The sequence below is a fragment of the Elephas maximus genome, chromosome 7 (genome assembly GCF_024166365.1).
Source record: "Elephas maximus indicus isolate mEleMax1 chromosome 7, mEleMax1 primary haplotype, whole genome shotgun sequence".
NCBI classification, from domain to species: domain Eukaryota; kingdom Metazoa; phylum Chordata; class Mammalia; order Proboscidea; family Elephantidae; genus Elephas; species Elephas maximus.
The window spans coordinates 59,073,899-59,093,130 of record NC_064825.1 but is presented as its reverse complement, the minus strand read 5'-3'; the positions used below and the strand labels follow the sequence as shown (position 1 = coordinate 59,093,130).

At 38.0% G+C, this 19,232-nt stretch overlaps 2 protein-coding genes across 2 annotated transcripts; both read left to right on the top strand.

Annotated features, from left to right (window-relative positions):
• Positions 1-1,046: 1,046 nt before the first annotated feature.
• On the top strand, positions 1,047-2,006 carry LOC126079265 (olfactory receptor 52N2-like). Its single transcript, XM_049890187.1, has one exon. It carries the CDS (start codon positions 1,047-1,049, stop codon positions 2,004-2,006), a length of 960 nt encoding a protein of 319 aa, XP_049746144.1.
• An 11,680-nt stretch (positions 2,007-13,686) lies between these two features.
• On the top strand, positions 13,687-14,673 carry LOC126080054 (olfactory receptor 52N2). The gene has a single exon (XM_049891371.1). The coding sequence runs from the start codon at positions 13,687-13,689 to the stop codon at positions 14,671-14,673; it is 987 nt and encodes a 328-aa protein (XP_049747328.1).
• The last annotated feature ends 4,559 nt before the right edge of the window (positions 14,674-19,232 follow it).

Sequence of the window (19,232 nt, the reverse complement as noted above, 5' to 3'; positions counted from 1 at the left end):
TTACTGAGGAGGTGGAGGAAAAACTAGTTTTGAGTTTGTTTCTGATTTAATGAGTGTGAACTGATCCTTCAGTTATGTGGTATCACTCTTGAGCCATCCTGAGAGTTTTCTGTAGTGGATGGCCAGATTTAGTTTTATAAGTCAGCTGGGCAGAACCAAGAATTCCTACACCTCATGACATCCTCAAATTCTGGTCCCTTCCTTCCAGTTTTGTAGTTTGAGTACCCTCTGGGACCTTAGCAGGAGCAGAACATTAGAAATGGCAGTCCATAGAAACCTGTTGTCTGTGTAGAAGTCAAAAAGCTTAGTTACCTAGAGTTGGAAGGAGGCTTGGAGGGATTAGCAGGATGAGATTTCCCTGAAATTCCTTCTAGAATTAAAGGACTTATACATTTTTTTTCTCTAAAAAATTAGAACATATTTTAACCTTAAAGGAGTCCTAGTGACTAGCATTTACATCCTAAAGTTGACTTGTACATTCTCTCAGTATGATTAGCATCTTCAAATATCATACTACATTTCCCACCTGAAAGTACACAATAGAACTTGAGTGAAAGCATTGCCGAGCAGCTCCATTTGAAATTACACAAACTACCCAAGATAAGTTTGGTGTCATGGGATGCTTTATATTGAAACAGGGTGTGATAGTAATAGCAATAGCAAACAACCACAGCAATAATTTCTAATATTTATCAAGTATTCAGTGGATGCTATGCACAGTTCTAGAACTTTATATAATTATCTTATGAATAATTTGGACAACTTACTGAGGTTCACACAATTATTATCCTCACTTTAGATTGAGGAAACTGAGGCATAAGAGGTTAAATGACTTGCCAATTTCACAAACTAGGTAAGAAGCGGTGGCATATGCAGCTAGCAATCTGACTCCAATGACTTAGCCACTGCTCCTCATTTCAAAAGTCTTATGAAAAGCACTTTCTCATAGATGGTTTCCAAGCTTTCTACTTATCTTTGAATAATTTTCCTGTCTAGAGATCCACCACTTTTAAAGAATGTAATATGCTCTCCTCCTGTCTGCTATTATGTCTGGGGCCAACAGCTCCAGCCTGACCCCAGGGTTCTTTATCTTGAATGGCGTCCCTGGACTGGAAGCTGCACACATCTGGATCTCCCTGCCATTTTGCTTCATGTACATCATCGCTGTGGTGGGGAACTGTGGGCTCATCTACCTCATCAGCCATGAGGAGGCTCTGCACAGGCCCATGTACTATTTCCTAGCCCTGCTGTCCTTCACTGATGTCACGTTGTGCACCACCACTGTACCCAATATGCTCTGCATATTCTGGTTCGACCTCAAGGAGATTGACTTTAATGCCTGCCTAGTCCAGATGTTTTTTGTGCACATGTTGACTGGGATGGAGACTGGGGTGCTCATGCTCATGGCACTGGACTGCTATGTGGCCATCTGTTACCCCTTGCATTATGCCACCATCCTCACCAACCGTGTCATCGTCAAGGCTGGTCTTGCCACCTTTCTGAGGAGTGTGATGCTCATCATGCCATTTACCTTCCTCACCAAGCACCTACCCTACTGCCGGGGCAACTTCATTCCTCACACTTATTGTGACCACATGTCTGTGGCCAAACTGTCTTGTGGCAATTACAAGGCCAATGCTATTTATGGTCTCTTGGCAGCTCTCCTGATTGGGGGTTTTGATATGTTTTGCATCTCAGTGTCTTACACGATGATCCTGAGGACGGTGGTGAGTTTGTCATCTGCAGATGCTCGTCACAAGGCCTTCAGCACCTGTACCTCCCACATATGTGCTATTGTCATCACATATGTTCCAGCCTTATTCACTATTTTTACTCACCGTTTTGGGGGACAAAACATTCCCCACCATGTTCATATCATTATTGCTAATCTCTATTTGATGTTGCCTCCTACCCTGAACCCCATTGTTTATGGAGTCAAGACCAAGCAGATCCAGGAAGGAGTTATGAAATTGTTTTTTAGGGAGGAAGATGTCTTGATGAAATAAATTGATGATTTAATACCAAAATACAAGGGAAGACAAAAAATACTTTAGAGAAAACTCGTGAGTGTGAAATTAAACCAAAGATGTCTCATTCCAGAAAGCAAGATTTATTGAATATTTTATGTTAACTGGATTTTTTTAGTGGCACCCTATCAATGATAAAAAGAAACAATTAAATAAAAGATATGCCACCTGTATTAGAGGAGTTCTCTCTTAAAAAGAATTCCACATTAGTGTAATTTCTAGATTGTTAGGAAGCAATTGTATTGCTTAGGCTGCTAATATATTCTGCATGTCAAACAAATCTCAAACGTGATGTACATTAGAAAGAAAGTTAAGGATATCCTGATCCTTTGAAAACGTATTCTTGGAGTTAAGTAATAATAAATTAAGGCATCTCAGAGTCTATGTAAAAAGGTCTTACACCTTTGTTTTAGTGACTCCATTTACCACCACTATTCCTTTTGCTGCACAATTCTGTGCACCTTGTTTTAGTTATGTCTACAAAAAAAAAAAAAAATTTTATCTAAGTTTCCTTGGCTTTTCAAAATCAAGAAGAATTATATTCCTATATTTATATCAGTGTGATCTAAATGAAGAATAGTGGTAAATAGAGTAATGAAAAATTTTTAACAAGTAATTATTCAAAGTTAATTCTGAGAGATTTTTTAAGGAGATATGGAATATGTCTTATAAATCTTTGCTAAGTGGTGGTAAAAAAATAGAAGACATTCACCAGTAAAATCTATGAACATTTTGGTTTGGCTGGCTTTACAGAATTAACCAATTGCTATCCCACTCTGGACAGGTGTAAGGGAAGTATATACTCAGTAAGAGAAGATGACCGAGGAATAAGAACTCAGTGTCATCGGCAGAGAAAGAGGAAAAAAAGGTGATGAACGTATTACCATGGAGTCAATTCCTTCATAGGAACCCTATAGGACAGAGTCGAACTTCCCCATAGGGTTTCCAAGGTACTCTTTATGGAGGCAGATTGGCATAGCTCTCTCCCACAGATCAGTTGGTGGGTTTCCAAAGCCTACCTTTCAGTTAGCAGTCCAGCATTTAACTACTGCCCCACAAAGTTCCAAAGTGATAGGAATGGTGGATATATGAGGGAGGATGAGCTGTAGCAAAAGAGAAAGAACAGTTTACTATGCAAAGCTTTGCGCTCTTGCAGTGGTTTTAGTAGGAACAGGTCTTCCGTTTCTTGGCTAGGTAGCTGAAGTTCTGTGTTAGATGCTTTATAAAGCCTGTCAGAGGACTTATTATCAGTGAGTAGTCCCTCTCCGTCTTAAAAAAAAAAAAAAAAAAACACTTACTTATGGGTGGAATTTGCTCTTTGTCCAGGGAGAGACTGCACGTTTCATTTCCTCCACCAGGAATGTCCCATCATTCACAATTCTTTCTTCTTCATCTTAATAATCTTTCTTATCCTTTAGTTGTTAGTTTAAAAGTCATTCATCTCCCCTTGTATTTTTACTTCAGATGATTGTCCTTCACAATTCATGTAATGTCTGACTCCTATCTCGTCTGAGAGCAGGAAACAATACTTTTTTGTCTTTTGTTTTGTTTTACTCTAATTCCAATGCCCACAATAGGACCTGGGACTTAGTAGCTATACAATATGTGTTTGATACATGAATGAATGGATGAATAATCTGCTTTTGTGCTTAGTCAATATGATCTTTAAAATTATTTCGGAAAAAAAATGCTAGATACAGTTGACAAAATTTCTCAACCACACCCCCAAATGCTAAGACAGTCTTATTTATTTCATTGTCCATTAAATCTTAGTTCAATTGTAGAGAAGAGATATTCTCTCCAAAAATACATCTTTTGCTGTTAAGTAAGTGAAATGTTTATTTTTAAATTACATATTCCTTATTATACTTCTTTTACACTCAAATCTACTCCAACCTTTTGACCATAATTAATCAGTGCAGTAAAATAATACTTTCTACAATAGCTAAAATAAAATAGATATCTTATCAGCTTTGACAAATTTAGAAACAGAACAACTGGGTAGTCACTGGTAAAAATGTAATTCATATATACGAAAATGAATTAGCCTGTATTTTCAAAGTAAGGCAGCCTCACATCACTATCAAAGGTGTCAACTTTTAATCCCCGCTACAAAGGTTCGGAGAAGGACATCATGCTTGGTAAAGTAGACGGTCAGCGAAAAAGAGGAAGACCCTCAATGAGATGGATTGACACAGTGGCTGCAGCAATGGGCTCAAGCCTAACAAGGATTGTAAGGATGCTGCAGAACTGGGCAGTGTTTTGTTCTGTGGTACATAGGGTAGCTTAGTTGGAACCGGCTCGACAGCACCAAACGACAATAGCACAAAGCTTCGGTTCTCAAATTTACCATTTCTTAGCCATATGACCATTGGCATATTATTTAACCTCTTTGTCCCTCTGGTCCCTAATCTATAAATCAGAGAAGATAATGGTATTTCTCTCATAAGGTGGTTGTGAGAATTACATGAGTAATCCATCTAAAGTTTATAAAACAATGCCTGTCACATACCGGAACCCCCCCCCAAAAAAAAACTAACAACAACAACTAGGTACTGTTATTCTATAAACACAAATTAGAGTTGTGAGTTGTCTAAGCCTCACCAGAAAACCCCGACAGCCTAGTGGTTAAGAGCTACGGCTGCTAACAAAAAAGTCGTAGTTTTGAATCCACCAGGCACTCCTTGAAAGCTCTATGGGACAGCTCTTCTCTGTCCTGTAGGGTCGCTATGAGTCAGCAGCAATGGTTTTGTTTTGTTTTGTTTTTAAGGCTCATCAAATAATTGCCAGAAATTACTGTATAGAACTAACTGCCCATTTTTTTGACAGACAACTTTGGGTTTAGTATCACATGCCAACATTCAAGTCTTCTGTTACATTCTTCATATTCCATCTTTCCCATTCTTACACTCCAGTCAAACACCAGATGTGTGCTGAACGTCCCAATATCGTTACACCCGGAGCTACAGTACAGAGATTTTAGCAGCGCTGTAGAGGATAATCGTCTCCAAACTATGTGCTGCTGTTTCTTTCATGAGCCCAGAATCAACTCGATTATATGCAGAATATAGCATATCTTATAGCAATCACAATCTTATAGCAATATTTGAAAATAAGCCACTTAGAAAGTAAAAGGCCAGAGCTGACGAATAAGCAAAACAGTTCTACCTTTACTGGTAAACTCTTTTGCAGCTATCCGAGTTTAACTGTTCCTTCTTCTAAGCCCTTCTTCCTATTCCCTGCCAAATGCAAACTCTTCCCCGCTCATGATAACAAAAATGTAAAATCTCTATCAATTGGTTTGAAAAATTTTTTAAAACAGAAGTGAAACAACTTGGGGAAGTGCATGCTGAGGTATTTTACATAATAGCAATAATATTTTCTTTTTGAAGCACAGTGGAAAATTCCTTCCTATAATTTGACTCCAAAGAGGTGTTGATGGCTCAGAGCTAATTTACATTATCCCCAGGTCACGCACAAGCATTGACCTTGTCTTCTGTAACCAGGCCCTGTTCCCATGCAGCAAAACATGAAGCAGCTAAGAGGCTACCTCTGGATCTCTGCTGGGTCCCTGTGTAGCCTGAATACTCTGTGCACACTGATTTCCGTGCCCTGTATTTTTCTATAGGATTAAGTAAACCTCATTCTGGATTAAAACCTACTGAGTTTTGTGAATTTTTTGCTAATCCAAACTTCATACCACTGTTGACAGTTATAAAATGTACATTTATAAATACTTAAGTACATCATTGAAAGACATTAGAAAAGTATGCAATTTTTTTCTACTAGAAATGTTGAAGACTGCTATATAATGCAGAGTTTTCTGAAATTATGTTGTGATAAAGGTGCTAGCATAACTTAGAGTATCATCTTCTGGTTGCTACTGAGTTGATTTTGACTCCTGGTGACCCCTGTAGGTTGGGCTAGAACTGTGCTGCATAGGATTTTCAATGACTGATCATTTGAAAGCATATTGCCAGGCCTTTCTTCCAAGGTGCTTCTGAGGGGATTCCAACCACCAACCTTTCAGTTAATGGTTGAGTGCTTATCTGTTTGCTCTGCCCAGAGACTCCAAGTTATTATTAGGTCCTGCTCAACCGGTGATTTAGGGCTTTCAATCAGAATGTCAGCTTGAATATATGTGTATAGCCCTATACTCTAAACACAGAAACGCTGGTTAAGTGTATTTTTGAAACTATAGAGAGCAAAACTAAAAGCAAGAATAGAATCTTGAGATTCTGGGAATAAAAGAGGGAAATCACAGAGGAAAGCAGGAGATGAAAATTCACTGTCCATATGAAGACCCTACTTAATCATATGCTTTCAGCATTGGGAATTTATGTGAAATGCTGAGGCATAACATGAAACCTAGAATCTGGACTCATTGCATAGTTTTTGAATGAGAACGAAAATACGTATGTCCATCAGCTCAAAGACACAGATAAAATTATTCTATTATGACGATTTAAGGAAAGACCAATGTAACACATCTTGCAAAACCAAAAACCAAACAAACAAAACCAAATGCTAAACTCATGGCCGTTGAGTCAGTTCTGGCTCATGATGGCCTCGTGTGTCACAAAGTAGAACCACACCATAAGGTTTTCTTGGCTGTGATCTTTAGAGAGGAAACCTTGGTTGCGTAGTGGTTGAACTACAACTGCTAACCAAAAGGTCAGCCGTTCAAATACACCAAGTGCTCCTTGGAAACCCTATGGGGCAGTTCTACTCTGTCCTGTAGGATTGCTATGAGTTGGAATCAACTCGATGGCAATGGGTGAGGTAAGGTAATCTTTAGGCAACTCCCTGGGTGGTGCAAAGAGTTAAATTTTCAACTACTAGCCATAAGGTTGGCAGTTGAAACCCCCCAAAAGTGCCTCAGAAAACAGTCCTGGTGATCTGCTTCCAAAAAATCACAGCTTTGAAAACCTTATGCTTTCTACTCTGGGTCAGCTTGGTTCCAGTAACTAACAAAAACAGCACTGCGTCATTAACATAACAAGACAAAAGTTCTTGTTTCCAGACAGGGTCATCATATTCACAGGCACAGGGGTAAAGACTTCAAGATGTGTTTTTAGGGTACACAATTCAACCCATAACAAATAGTAGGTACACCATTAAGATTACAATATATTTTCTGAATGTTTCAGCTGTTTTTCTCATTTTGTGTGGTACCACCTCAACAAGTGAAGATTACAGAAGCTTTACTCCATCCACGTCATTAAGGTCAACTTTACTTTGAGGAGGCAGCACTTCCACTGCTGTATTTTGAGTGTCTTTTAACCCAGGGGGCTTATTTTCTGGCACTGTATCAAACAATGTTCCTCTGCAATTCACAACGTTTTCACTGGCCAATTTTCTTCTTTGGAAGTAGATTGCCAGGTGCTTATTCCTAGTCTTAGTCTGGAAGCTCTGTTGAAACCTGTCTACCATAGGTGACCCTGCTGGTATTTGAAATACCTGTGTCATAGCTTCCAGCAACACAGCAACACACAAGCCACCACAGTATGACAAACTGACAGACAAGTGGAAGTAACAAATAGTATGTATATCATGAAGATTACAAGATGCTTTCTAAATGTTTATACCAATTTGTTAATATGGAAACTAAGAAAAGTATTAGAAAAATAGACATTCTCAGCTTCTGTGTCTTTTTAAGACCATTTTGGTACTGAAGTCTTCAGTATGCATTTTATATATTATCTCCCGAAATAAGTTGCTTTTTCATTGTAATGAAAAGCTACAACATACATTATTTTGATTCGTGTGTATGTTAGGAGTTCAGGAATCAAAATTTGTGTTTCTCATATGATATCCAGTTGACACAACACCACTAACTGAAATAAATGGTATTTCTTCACTGAATAACAGTGCCACTTTTGCATATTTTCAGTGGATTTATTTCTGGTCACTCCATTCTGTTCCATGTGTCTATTTTCTTCCAGAGTTATACTGTCTTTATTACTATAATTTTATAATGAATGTTAATATTATAAAGTTATAAAATTTTATTTTTCCTTTTCAAAACAGAACACCAAAATATGTGGAGTAAAGCACATAAACAAGGTATTACTTTTATCCATAAAAGAATGGCTAAATTGTGGTATTCTCCTGAAATTGTCTGGCCTATAACCATGATCTTCTGTTCGTTTGCGTTGCTCTAAAAGTATTGTATTGGCTATTGGTTGCGTGTTGCATTTCCAAATAAATTTTAGTATCAGCTTTTTATTTTTAAAAACCAAAATAATAATAATAATTTCTGGGAATTTGGTTGTCATTTCATTGAATTTAGAAATCGTTTTGGTATAATTATCTCTGTACTGTGTTTAGTCTTCCAACCCCTGACCATAGAAAGTTTTAAGGTTTACAGTGGAGACTTTCACATCTTTGGTTAAATTAATTCCTAGGTATTTGAAATAGTTGCAAAGGACAGCATTTTTAAATCTTCGTTTTCTAGTGTATGTTGTTGTTAAGTGCCATCGAGCTGGTTCAGGCTCAGAGAAACTCTGTGTACGATAAAAGGAAACACTGCCTGGTCCTGAGCCATCCACACAATTGTTGCTATGCTTGAGCCTGTTATTGCAGCCACTGTGTCCATCCATCTCCTTGAGGGTCTTCCTCCTTTTTGCTGACCCTCCATTTTACCAAGCATTATGTCCCTCTCCAGGGACTGATCCCTCCTGATAAAATGTCCTTTTATAAAAGTGAGATATAGTCTCACTATCCTCACTCCTAAGGAGCATTCTGGTTGTGCTTCTTCCAAGACAGATTTGTTCATTTTTTTGGCAGTCCTTAGTATATTCAGTATTCTTCACCGACACCGTAATTCAAAGGCATCAGTTCTTCTTTAGTCTTCCTTATTCATAACCAAGTGTTCACATGTATATGAGGCAATTGAAAATGCCATGGCTTGGGTCAGGCACACCTTAGTCTTCAAAGTGATCTCTTTGTTCTTTAACACTTTAAAGAGGTCTTTTGAGGCAGATTTGCCCAGTGCAATGCATCCTTTGATTTCTTGCCCGCTGCTTCCCTGGGTATTGTTTGTGGATCCAAGTAAAACGAAATCCTTGACAACTTCAATCTTTTGTCCGTTTATCCTGATTTTGCTCATTGGTCCAGTTGTGAGGATTTTTGTTTTCTTTATGTTGAGGTGTAATCCATACTGAAGGCTGTGTGGTCTTTGATCTTCATTGGTAAGTTCTTCAAATCCTCTTGACTTTCAGGAAGCAAGGTTGTGTCATCTGCATATCCCAGGTTGTTTATGAGTCTTCCTCCAATCTTAATGCCCTGTTCTTCATATAGTCCAGCTTCTCAGATTATTTGTTCAGTACAGATTGAATAAGTACAGTGAAAGGATACAACCGTGATGTACACCTTTCCTGACTTTAAACCAGACAGTATCCCCTTGTTCTATAAGAATGACTGCCTCTTGATCTATGTACAGTTTCCTCATGAGCATGTTTTTCTGTATAGTTGTCCATAATTACAGTTTTAATTAGTTATGTTCAGTTCTTAACATTTTTAGCTTCATTTCATTAGATGGGACTTCTGTACAATGCTGAATAAAATAGTTAAATCTTAGGTTTGTTCTGATCTCAGAAAGTATATTTTTAATATTTTACTTAGTATAATGCTTATTGTATGTTTTTAGATACCATTTATTAGGCCAGTACTTTTTCTTGTGGCTGTTATTGAGATAAACTTTACATACAATAAAATGCACAGCTTTCAAGTACCCAGTTTAATAAGTTTTGACAATCACATGTCTATTTAATGCCCTATAAAACCAGATAAAGAATATTTCCATCACTACATAAACTCTCCAAGTGCTGCTGTGAGTCATTGCCCTTCCCAGAGGCTATTACTTTCTCATGGCTATCACCTCAGATTAGTGTTGCCTATTTTTGGACTTCCTATAAATGGAATCATATAATATGTGTGTTTTGTGTCTAGGCTCTTTGGCTAATGTAGTATTTTTGATATTCATTTTCATCATTGCATGTATAATAGTTTGTTTCTTATTACTCATGAGCCGTAAATCATTGAATGAATACACCACACATCCTTGTTCCATTCTTTGTTTTATTGGTAGTGAGGTTGTATGAGCATTCGTGCACAAGTCTTTGTGTGGACAAATGTTTTCATTTATCTTCATTAAAAATCTAGTAATAGAATTGGTGGGTCACAGGTGTGGAGCATGTATAACTTAATAAGAAACTCTTCTGCAAGATGGTCAGGCCATTTTACACTCCCATCAACAATGTGTTAGAATTACAGTTTCTGGGGTGTTTTGTGATGCACTCTCAGTGACTAGTTTAAGAGCTCTTTTAACATTTGTTCTAAGTTTAGGAGAAATGCTTCGAAGTTCACCATCTGAAATAACAAAAAGTATTTTGATTTTTTTACAGTTCTTTCAGGATCAGCCTTCATAGTAAAATATTAAGGAGGGAATAGCAGGTAACAAAATATTTGTAAAAATCTATGCAAAGCAGTTTTGCCATCATCTCCAAACTACAAATAAACTCATAAGTGTTTGCATGCACATGTGTGTGGTTTATCCATTCATTTAACCAATAAACTCAGGACTAACCATAAGCCAAATTCTCACTCTCTGTTTTGAGAGAGAGACAGATTTCATATATTATCAATGGTGACATTGGCATTGGGGATGTTTTCACAGATTTTAATGTTTTTTTTTGAACTTTCTGATTTCATATTTAGACAATTATTTTATAAATCAGTATAAAGGAAAAAACAAGTAATTTTTTATGACTATCAGACCTCTTGGTCAGAATCCACACTTGGGAGAAGATATTTAACCTTGATATCTTAGTATTTTTCTCGAAAGGCCCAAAGGATCTTTTTCATCTAACCAGAGCCCTCTGGGATATCCAACTGTGGGGACCCAAACAGCTATCAATACTCAAGTCTGGAGAACGCTGACAGGGTGCAGAAATGCTAGGTACAGTTGAGACTCAATTGTTGTAGAGCTCTTGGTACTACAGAGTCTCAGTCATGCATAGAAGTCTGGTCTTTGCTGATACTGAGGTAAGGGTGAGCAATTCCCAAAGACTCTTACTTTCCTAAAATGCAAAGCTTTTCTTACAAGAAACACAAGTGCTTGGGATGTAGTTGATGGGAAGTTCAGTATTTCACTTCTTAACTCCGGCCAGAAAAGAGGTCCATTTGTTTGAGGACTAAGAAGGGAAGCAGAGTTTCCTTAATAGTGAAATAAATTTAAAACTACCTCATACTTCACTGGAGATGAAGGAGTCCAGGCAAGAGTGGGTTCAATGAGAGGATTACGAAATTTTTGCCTTAATTAAGGGAGACATATAGTCAATCAGAGCTGCTTCCAGTACGAATGTTCTTTGTGGAGAAGTGGAAATTAAGCCAACATTAGACTTCAATTCTAAAAAAAAAGTTACCAGAAGGAACTATAGAAATCCTTCCATACAACGCCCCTGTTATTGTTATTGTTGTGTGCTCTGGCTTTGATTCCAACTCATATCAATCCTGTATGACAGAGAGTAGAACTGACTCACAGGGTTTCCTAGGCTGTAATCTTTATAGGAGCAGATCACCAGCTCTTTTCTCCTCTGAAGCATATAGGTGGGTTCGAACTGCTAACCTTTTATGTAACAGTTGAGCACTTAACCATTGCATCACCAGGGCTCCTTATAAGTTCCCTACCAAGTGCCTACACCATCTGTCTGAGCACTTCCAGGAACAGGGATTTGGCTGTCTTCACAGATGGCTGTTGCTATGTGGAAGGCTCCTTTATACAAAACTAAAGACGACTTTCTTTAAATGTATACATTTGTCTTATTTTCTTCCTCAGATACTATTTAGGAATAAGTTTTCTCTCTACCTCTTGAAAATTAGATACTTCCTGTCTCATCGTGACTTGCTTAAGCTATTTATGCAACTATTCCTAGGGGTTGGGGTCAGTGAATAAGGACAACAGATGCAGATTGAGCACGTGGATTTGAAGTCAAACAAACATGGATTTAAATGTTGGCTCTTGCTTCTATCAGTTTTTAATTTTTGTGGCCTTATGCATTTTATTAAGTCTTCCTGGGCTTCCGTTTCCTCAACCATAAAATGAGGAATATAATTTACCCATAATATTACTGTAAACTTGAATACATAAATCAACCCCCAGTGTAATATTAGCTTCATAAATGGAGAAAATTTTGTCTGCTTTGCTCACTAATGTATCCCTAGAAACTGAAATGGTACCTAACATAGGAAGAACCACTAATAAATATCTGTGAAGTAAATAATATAATAGATAACATACAGTGATTGCTTAATAGATGGCAGGCGTCACTTAGGGGGGGAATTACTTCTCATTTAACCATTCTAGCACCTCCAGGTGGTACGCAGTATTATTACTCCCGACTTTAAAGGTAATGAAAATTGTATCAAGAAAGTTTGTTACTTGCACAAGCTCATCCAGCTAAATTAGCATTAGAAACAAGATTTGACCCTTGCAGTCTGACTGCCTGGTAAAACTGCTATTTTTTAGCATATATGCTAAGTCATCTAGTTTTTCTTCTTTTGAATAAAATAAGGAAAGTTTATAAATAGCTCACCCAGTAGCAGAATATATTTGCACCCTTGAGGATCCCCTGGAAGGAAGGGTGTAGAGAAAATTTTTTTACTGAGCAGGTGGAAGAAAAAACTGGTTCTAAGTTTGTTTCTGATTTAATGAATGTGGATTGATTGTTAATTCACCTACCATCAATCTTAGATGATCCTGCGAGTTTTCTGTAGTGGGTGACCAGTGTTAGTTTTACGAGCTAGTTGGGCAGAACCAATATAATTCCTACTCCTCCCGATATCCTCAAATTCTGGTCCCCTCCTTCCAGTTTTGTGGTTTGGGAGCCCTCTGGCTACCTTAGAAGGAAAAAAGCATTGGAAATGGCATCCCATAGAGAACAGTTCTCTGTGCAAAAGTCAAAATGCTTAATAACCTAGAGTTGGTAGGAGGCTTGGAAGGGTTTAGCAGGATGAGACTTCCCTGAATTTCATTCCAGAATTAAGGGACTTTTACCATTTTTTCTCTCTAAAACATTAGAACATTATCTTAACCTTATAGGAGTCCTAGTAAGTAGCATTTACATTCTAAAGTTCACTTCACACTCTCTCAATATGATTTTTTTTCCTACCCAAAAGTACACAATAGAACTTGAGTGAGAGCATTGCTGAGTAGCTCCATTTGAAATTACCCAAATGACCCCAGATAAATATGATGTCCTGGAATGCTTTACCTTGAAACAGGGAATGATAGCAAAAGCAAACAACCACAACAATTATTTCTGATATTTACCAAGTATTCACTGGCTACTATGCACAGTTTTAGAACTTTATATACATTATCTTACTGAATAATTTGGACAACTTACTGAGGATAAAAAATTATTTTCCTCACATTAGATTGAGGAAATTGAGGCATAAGAGGTTAAATAACTTGCCAATATCACAAGCTAGGTAAGAAGTGGTAGAATATGCAGCTGGCCAATCTGATTCCAATGACTTAGTCACTACTCCTCATTTTAAATGTCTTATGAAAACCACTTTCTCACATTTGGTTTCCAAGCTTTCTGCTCATCTTTGAATTATTTCCTGTCTAGAGATCCACCACTTTTAAAGAATGCAATATGCTCTCCTCCTGTCAGCTATTACGTCTGGAGCCAACAGCTCCAGCCTGACCCCAGGGTTTTTTATCTTGAATGGCGTCCCTGGACTGGAAGCTGCACACATCTGGATCTCCCTGCCATTTTGCTTCATGTACATCATCGCTGTGGTGGGGAACTGTGGGCTCATCTACCTCATCAGCCATGAGGAGGCTCTGCACAGGCCCATGTACTATTTTCTGGCCCTGCTGTCCTTCACTGATGTCACCTTGTGCACCACCACTGTACCCAATATGCTCTGCATATTCTGGTTCGACCTCAAGGAGATTGACTTTAATGCCTGCCTAGTCCAGATGTTTTTTGTACACATGTTGACTGGGATGGAGTCTGGGGTGCTCATGCTCATGGCACTGGACCGCTATGTGGCCATCTGTTACCCCTTGCATTATGCCAGCATCCTCACCAACCGTGTCATCGTCAAGGCTGGTCTTGCCACCTTTCTGAGGAGTGTGATGCTCATCATGCCATTTACCTTCCTCACCAAGCACCTGCCCTACTGCCAGGGTAACTTCATTCCTCACACTTACTGTGACCACATGTCTGTGGCCAAAGTGTCCTGTGGAAGTTTCAAGGTTAATGCTATTTATGGTTTGATGGTCTCTCTCCTAATCGGTGTATTTGATATTTGCTGTATCTCAGTGTCTTACACAATGATCTTGCAGGCTGTAATGAGCTTGTCATCAGCAGATGCTCGTCACAAAGTCTTCAGCACCTGTACATCTCATATCTGTGCCATTGTCATCACGTATGTCCCTGCCTTTTTTACTTTTTCCACCCGCCGCTTTGGGGGGCACCTTATCCCCCACCACGTGCACATCATTGTGGCCAACCTTTATCTGCTACTGCCCCCTACAATGAACCCAATTGTTTATGGAGTAAAGACCAAGCAGATTCGGGAAGGTGTGATCAAATTTTTACTTGGAGAGAAAATTGTCTTTACTTAAGACAAATGGATAATAAAATACATTTATTTCTTAGGGGAAAAAAAAGAAAAGTTAAGAAGAAACTTGTAAAAGGTGCAGAAGAAATGGTATTAAAACCAATTGTTCTTACACATAGATTTTCTGAAGGCTTTGAAAGTATGATTCAAAGCCTTCGCAGGCATTTCTCTCATGAAATGTTTCTTGTCATCAAAAATCTGATGGAGATGAGAACATAGAATAAAAAAGTAACATACCTATTCTGTGTGTAACTTATGTTTTACATTAGAGTTTTTAGATTCACATGTCTAGTGAGATAAGACAGGTAAGAAAATAAGGAAGTCTGGCCTGGCATCGATGTATATGTTCACTGCGTAAGAAGAGGAGGCCGTGGTGACATGGAGCAAGCATATCCCTTCCGTAAAGGACAGATTCTATCCAGATCAAGCATGTTCTTGCCCTAGGGTAGTGTGGGCCCGTATTGCAATATCGTCCAGTATTTTTCAGGCAATTATATTTAGATGTTTTATGGAATCTCCCAATTTTTATTGTTGGCTAGATGTCTTTAAAAATATAGTTCATACAAGACATGTCTGAGAGTTCTGTTTTTCCATATCATCAGTTTTTCACCTCTATTTAAAATGGACCCAAAAAACATAATTGTCACGTTATCAGCCAAACCGGCAAAAGCATTAAGTTACAACTGTCTGTCATAATCCATTCATTTATTCACCCATTTATTTGCCCACTCATTCTTTCTTTTCCAGGCACTTATTTAAGTCTTATTATTAGCCTCTCTAGAGTTAACCTCTGGAAAGATGCTGAGGTTGAATTCATGACAAAGAAAGATAATTTCATAGAAATGTATACATAGCCTGCTATACTAAACATGAGGAGCTTACTAGGCTAAAAAGTCAAACCCATGGTAAATCTTTTAGCCTTTAATTTTCACTAACAACTGCGTTATGTAGCTTTAGGATTGTCCCAGTGGAAAACCTCTTTTCTACCCTGCCTGATGTGCAAAGAAGTTTCTAAAAATATGTTTTTTTCTGAACTTTCCTCATTCACACAAGCTGCTCTGTTTTTCCTTGCTGCCAACCTGGGACTACAGAATCTTGCTTCGCCAGCCTCTGTATCCCATCTCCCTTTCCAGTGCAAGGAATTGCTGTTTTCTCTTCTCAGGTTGTTGCTAATTTTTTTCTGTGATTCTTTTCCAATCTCCCTATTTATGGGCATATTCTCTCCTGGTCTACCTGCACTGTTTTTTTGATCTTTAACAAATTTTCTAAGCCTTCCTCTTGTTATTTGGCTTGTGACTACCAATGCTTCTGCTGTTTGCGATTAGAGATGCTTTGCACTTTTTGTATGGATATATTTCACATCTCTATTTCTTATTTTTCTAGCTTTTTTTTTGTGTATGTGACTCAAAACCTTCAATGGTATTTAAATCAGATATCTAAGGCATAATTTCAAGGTTTAGAATTTTAAAAGTAATAAATACTTGTTTTAAAAGTCATCAAAATGTATAGATTCAAATGAAAATATTATTACATGCTACCCCTTCTACTTTACGGGAGTCATTGATTGACCCTTCCAAATACATTCAGTGACTATGCTCCTGTTAAGGGTCTCTAGGTGGTGCAAAGGCTTTGCTCTCAACTGCTAGCTGAAAGGTTAGTGGTTAGAAGCCATCCAGAGGTACTGTGGAAGAAAAGGCCTGGCAATCTGATTATGTTAAGATTACAGCCAGGAAAAGCCCACGGAACAGTCTTACTCTGCAACATATAGCTCTGCCCTGAGCCCCAATCCACTCAACAGCAACTAACGACAATAATAAATGCTTCTGTGAATAAATTATTCATAGCCAAGTCAAAGCACTCCCTCCAATGGTGTGGTACATTTCATACATTCTTGACTACATATATTTTTGAAAACATTAAACTAGTATCTCCCTCCTGCTTCTATTTCCCCTTCTTCCAGATCATTCTCTTCAACATATAATATTCCTGCAATCAAACCCAAACCTGTTGCTGTCCAATCAATTCCGACTCATAATGACCCTACAGGATAGAGTAGAACTGCGCCATAGGGTTTCCAAGGACTGGCTGGTGGATTTGAACTGCTGACCATTTGGTTAGCAGGCATAGCCCTCAACCACTGCACCGCCACTGCTCCTTTGCTGCAATAGCTCCTATTAAAACAACAAAAGGAACAATAATAAAATCTAAATCTCACTTCCTCCTCCAGATTGACATATAACTCTGTTTCCTTTTGAAAAAAAATTCACAAAAAGATTTTCACTACTTAAAATCTGTACTTACTCTCCACTCATTTTTTCTGAGCCCACTCTACTCAGGCTCTCATCCCACACTTCTCCAAAACATCTCTTTTAAGTCACTGTTACCTCCAAGCTATTGAAGATGGTCAAATTGCATTTTTTATCCAATGGCAGCATTTAATGGAGTTAATTTCTTCATCCTTACTAAATAATTATTTTCATTTAGATGCTAAGGTCTTTTAAAACTCCTACCTCACTGGCCACTATTGATCATCATATTTTGCATTTTTCTACTCCTCTCTTTGTTTTTTGAGTACCCTGCGCTCAAAGTACTTCTCTTTGTATATACCTGCTTGCTGCTTATGTGATCTCATCCAATCCCATCACCTTAAATATCACCTGTAACTCTTTCATATCTCCAGCATGCAGCCTTCCTCAGAACTCACTACTTGCATATAGAGCTACTTACTCCACGTGACTATTTATCTGTTGATTTAATACTTGACATATTTAAAATTAACTCCTTATTTCCAACAAAACTGCTCTTTGTGTTGTTCCTCATCTCAGTAAATTGTAACTCCAAATTTCTTATTGACAGGTCAAAATTGTGGAGTTGTTTTTGATTTTTTTTGTTTGTTTATTTCTCATACTCACAATCATTCAACAAATTGTGTTAGCTCTATCTTCAATATATACAGATTCTGACCAGTTCTCAACACCTCCACCATGGCCATTACAGGCTATCAGAACTTGCAATTGCAATACCTTCTATCTGGTCTTGCTCCCCCACCTTTTCTTGCAAAGCAGCTAAAATGATTCTTTTAAAGTATGAGTCAGATATGTTGCTCCTCAGCCCCAATTGCTCCAATGCTTTCTCAGTTTATTTAGAATGAAAGGAAAATCCTTACCATGCGCCACAGGATCTGAACCCTGGTTTTCTCTTTGATATTATCTACTACAGCTCTCCTTTTTCCTTACTCTATCAAGTCACTTGGATGTGAATTTTATTTTTCAAACATGACAAGTATGTCCTTCCTTTGGTAATTTTCATTAGGCATTCCCATCTGTCTACCTGAAATGGACCTCTCTTTATGTCTTCCTCAACAGTTTCTTTCAAGACTTTACTTAAAATACCACTCATTACAGAAATCTTCCCTGAGTCTACAGCTTTCAGTAATAATTAATAACTACATGTCCTATTCCTCTTATACAATTTATTTTCTTCATAATTAATGCCATTGAATGCTACATGTGATTTTTCTTAAATCGGTACAGATATTAGCTTTTTAAAAATAGTTAAAATATCATTGCAGTTCATAATGTAATATAATAATTATCTGTGGTTGAACAAAAAATTACTCCAGAGACCATGGTCTCAGGGAACAACTAGCTCAATTAGCATAACATAGTTTATAAAGAAAATGTTCTACATTCTACTTTGGTGAGTAGTGTCTGGGGTCTTAAAATCTTGTGAGTGGCCGTCTAAGATATTCCACAGGTCTCACCCTGTTGAGAGCAAGGAAGGATGAAAACCAAAAACAGAAGGGAAAGATTATTCTAAAGGACTAATGGACCACAACTACCACAGCCTCCACCAGACTGAGTCCAGCACAACTAGATGGTGCCCGGCTACCACCTCTGATTGCTTTGACAGGGATCACAATAAAGGATCCTGGATAGAGATAGAGAAAAATGTAGAACAAAATTCTAACTCAAAAAAAGACCAGACTTACTGGCCTCATGGAGACTGGTCTGGCCAGAGTGTGTGCCCCCTGGATACACTTTTAACTCAGTAATGAAGTCACTTCTGAGGTTTACCCTTCAGCCAAAGATTGGACAGGCCCATAAACCAAATGTGACTAAAGGGGCACACCAGCCCAGGGACAAGGACTAGAAGGCAGGTGGGGTCAGGACAGCTGGTGATTGGGAACCCAAGATCTAGAAGGGAGAGTGTTGACATGTTGTGGGGTTGGTAACCAATTTCACAAACACAATACGTGTACTAATTGTTTAATCAGAAGCTAGTTTCTTCTGTAAACCTTCATCTACAATACAATTAAAAAAAATACCTAGAATTTAACAGCTTAAAACAGCAAACATTTATTAGCATGCACAGACAAAGTCTAGGCCTGAATAAGGAGGCTGGTCAACAAATGTTCATAGTGACTTATATTTTTTTCCATTGGTGGGTCTTGCATAAACAGGAAGAGTATCCCATAGTTGTTATTAATGGCCTTAGAAGGAGTTGGCCAGGAGGGAATAAATTCTACTGCAGACACTCTTGAAATGGGGTTGGAGTTAAAAA

What these genes read in the sequence shown, in the direction of transcription:
- LOC126079265 (XM_049890187.1), top strand. Translation starts at nt 1,047, where the DNA reads ATGTCTGGGGCCAACAGCTCCAGCCTGACCCCAGGGTTCTTTATCTTG.
- LOC126080054 (XM_049891371.1), top strand. Translation starts at nt 13,687, where the DNA reads ATGCAATATGCTCTCCTCCTGTCAGCTATTACGTCTGGAGCCAACAGC.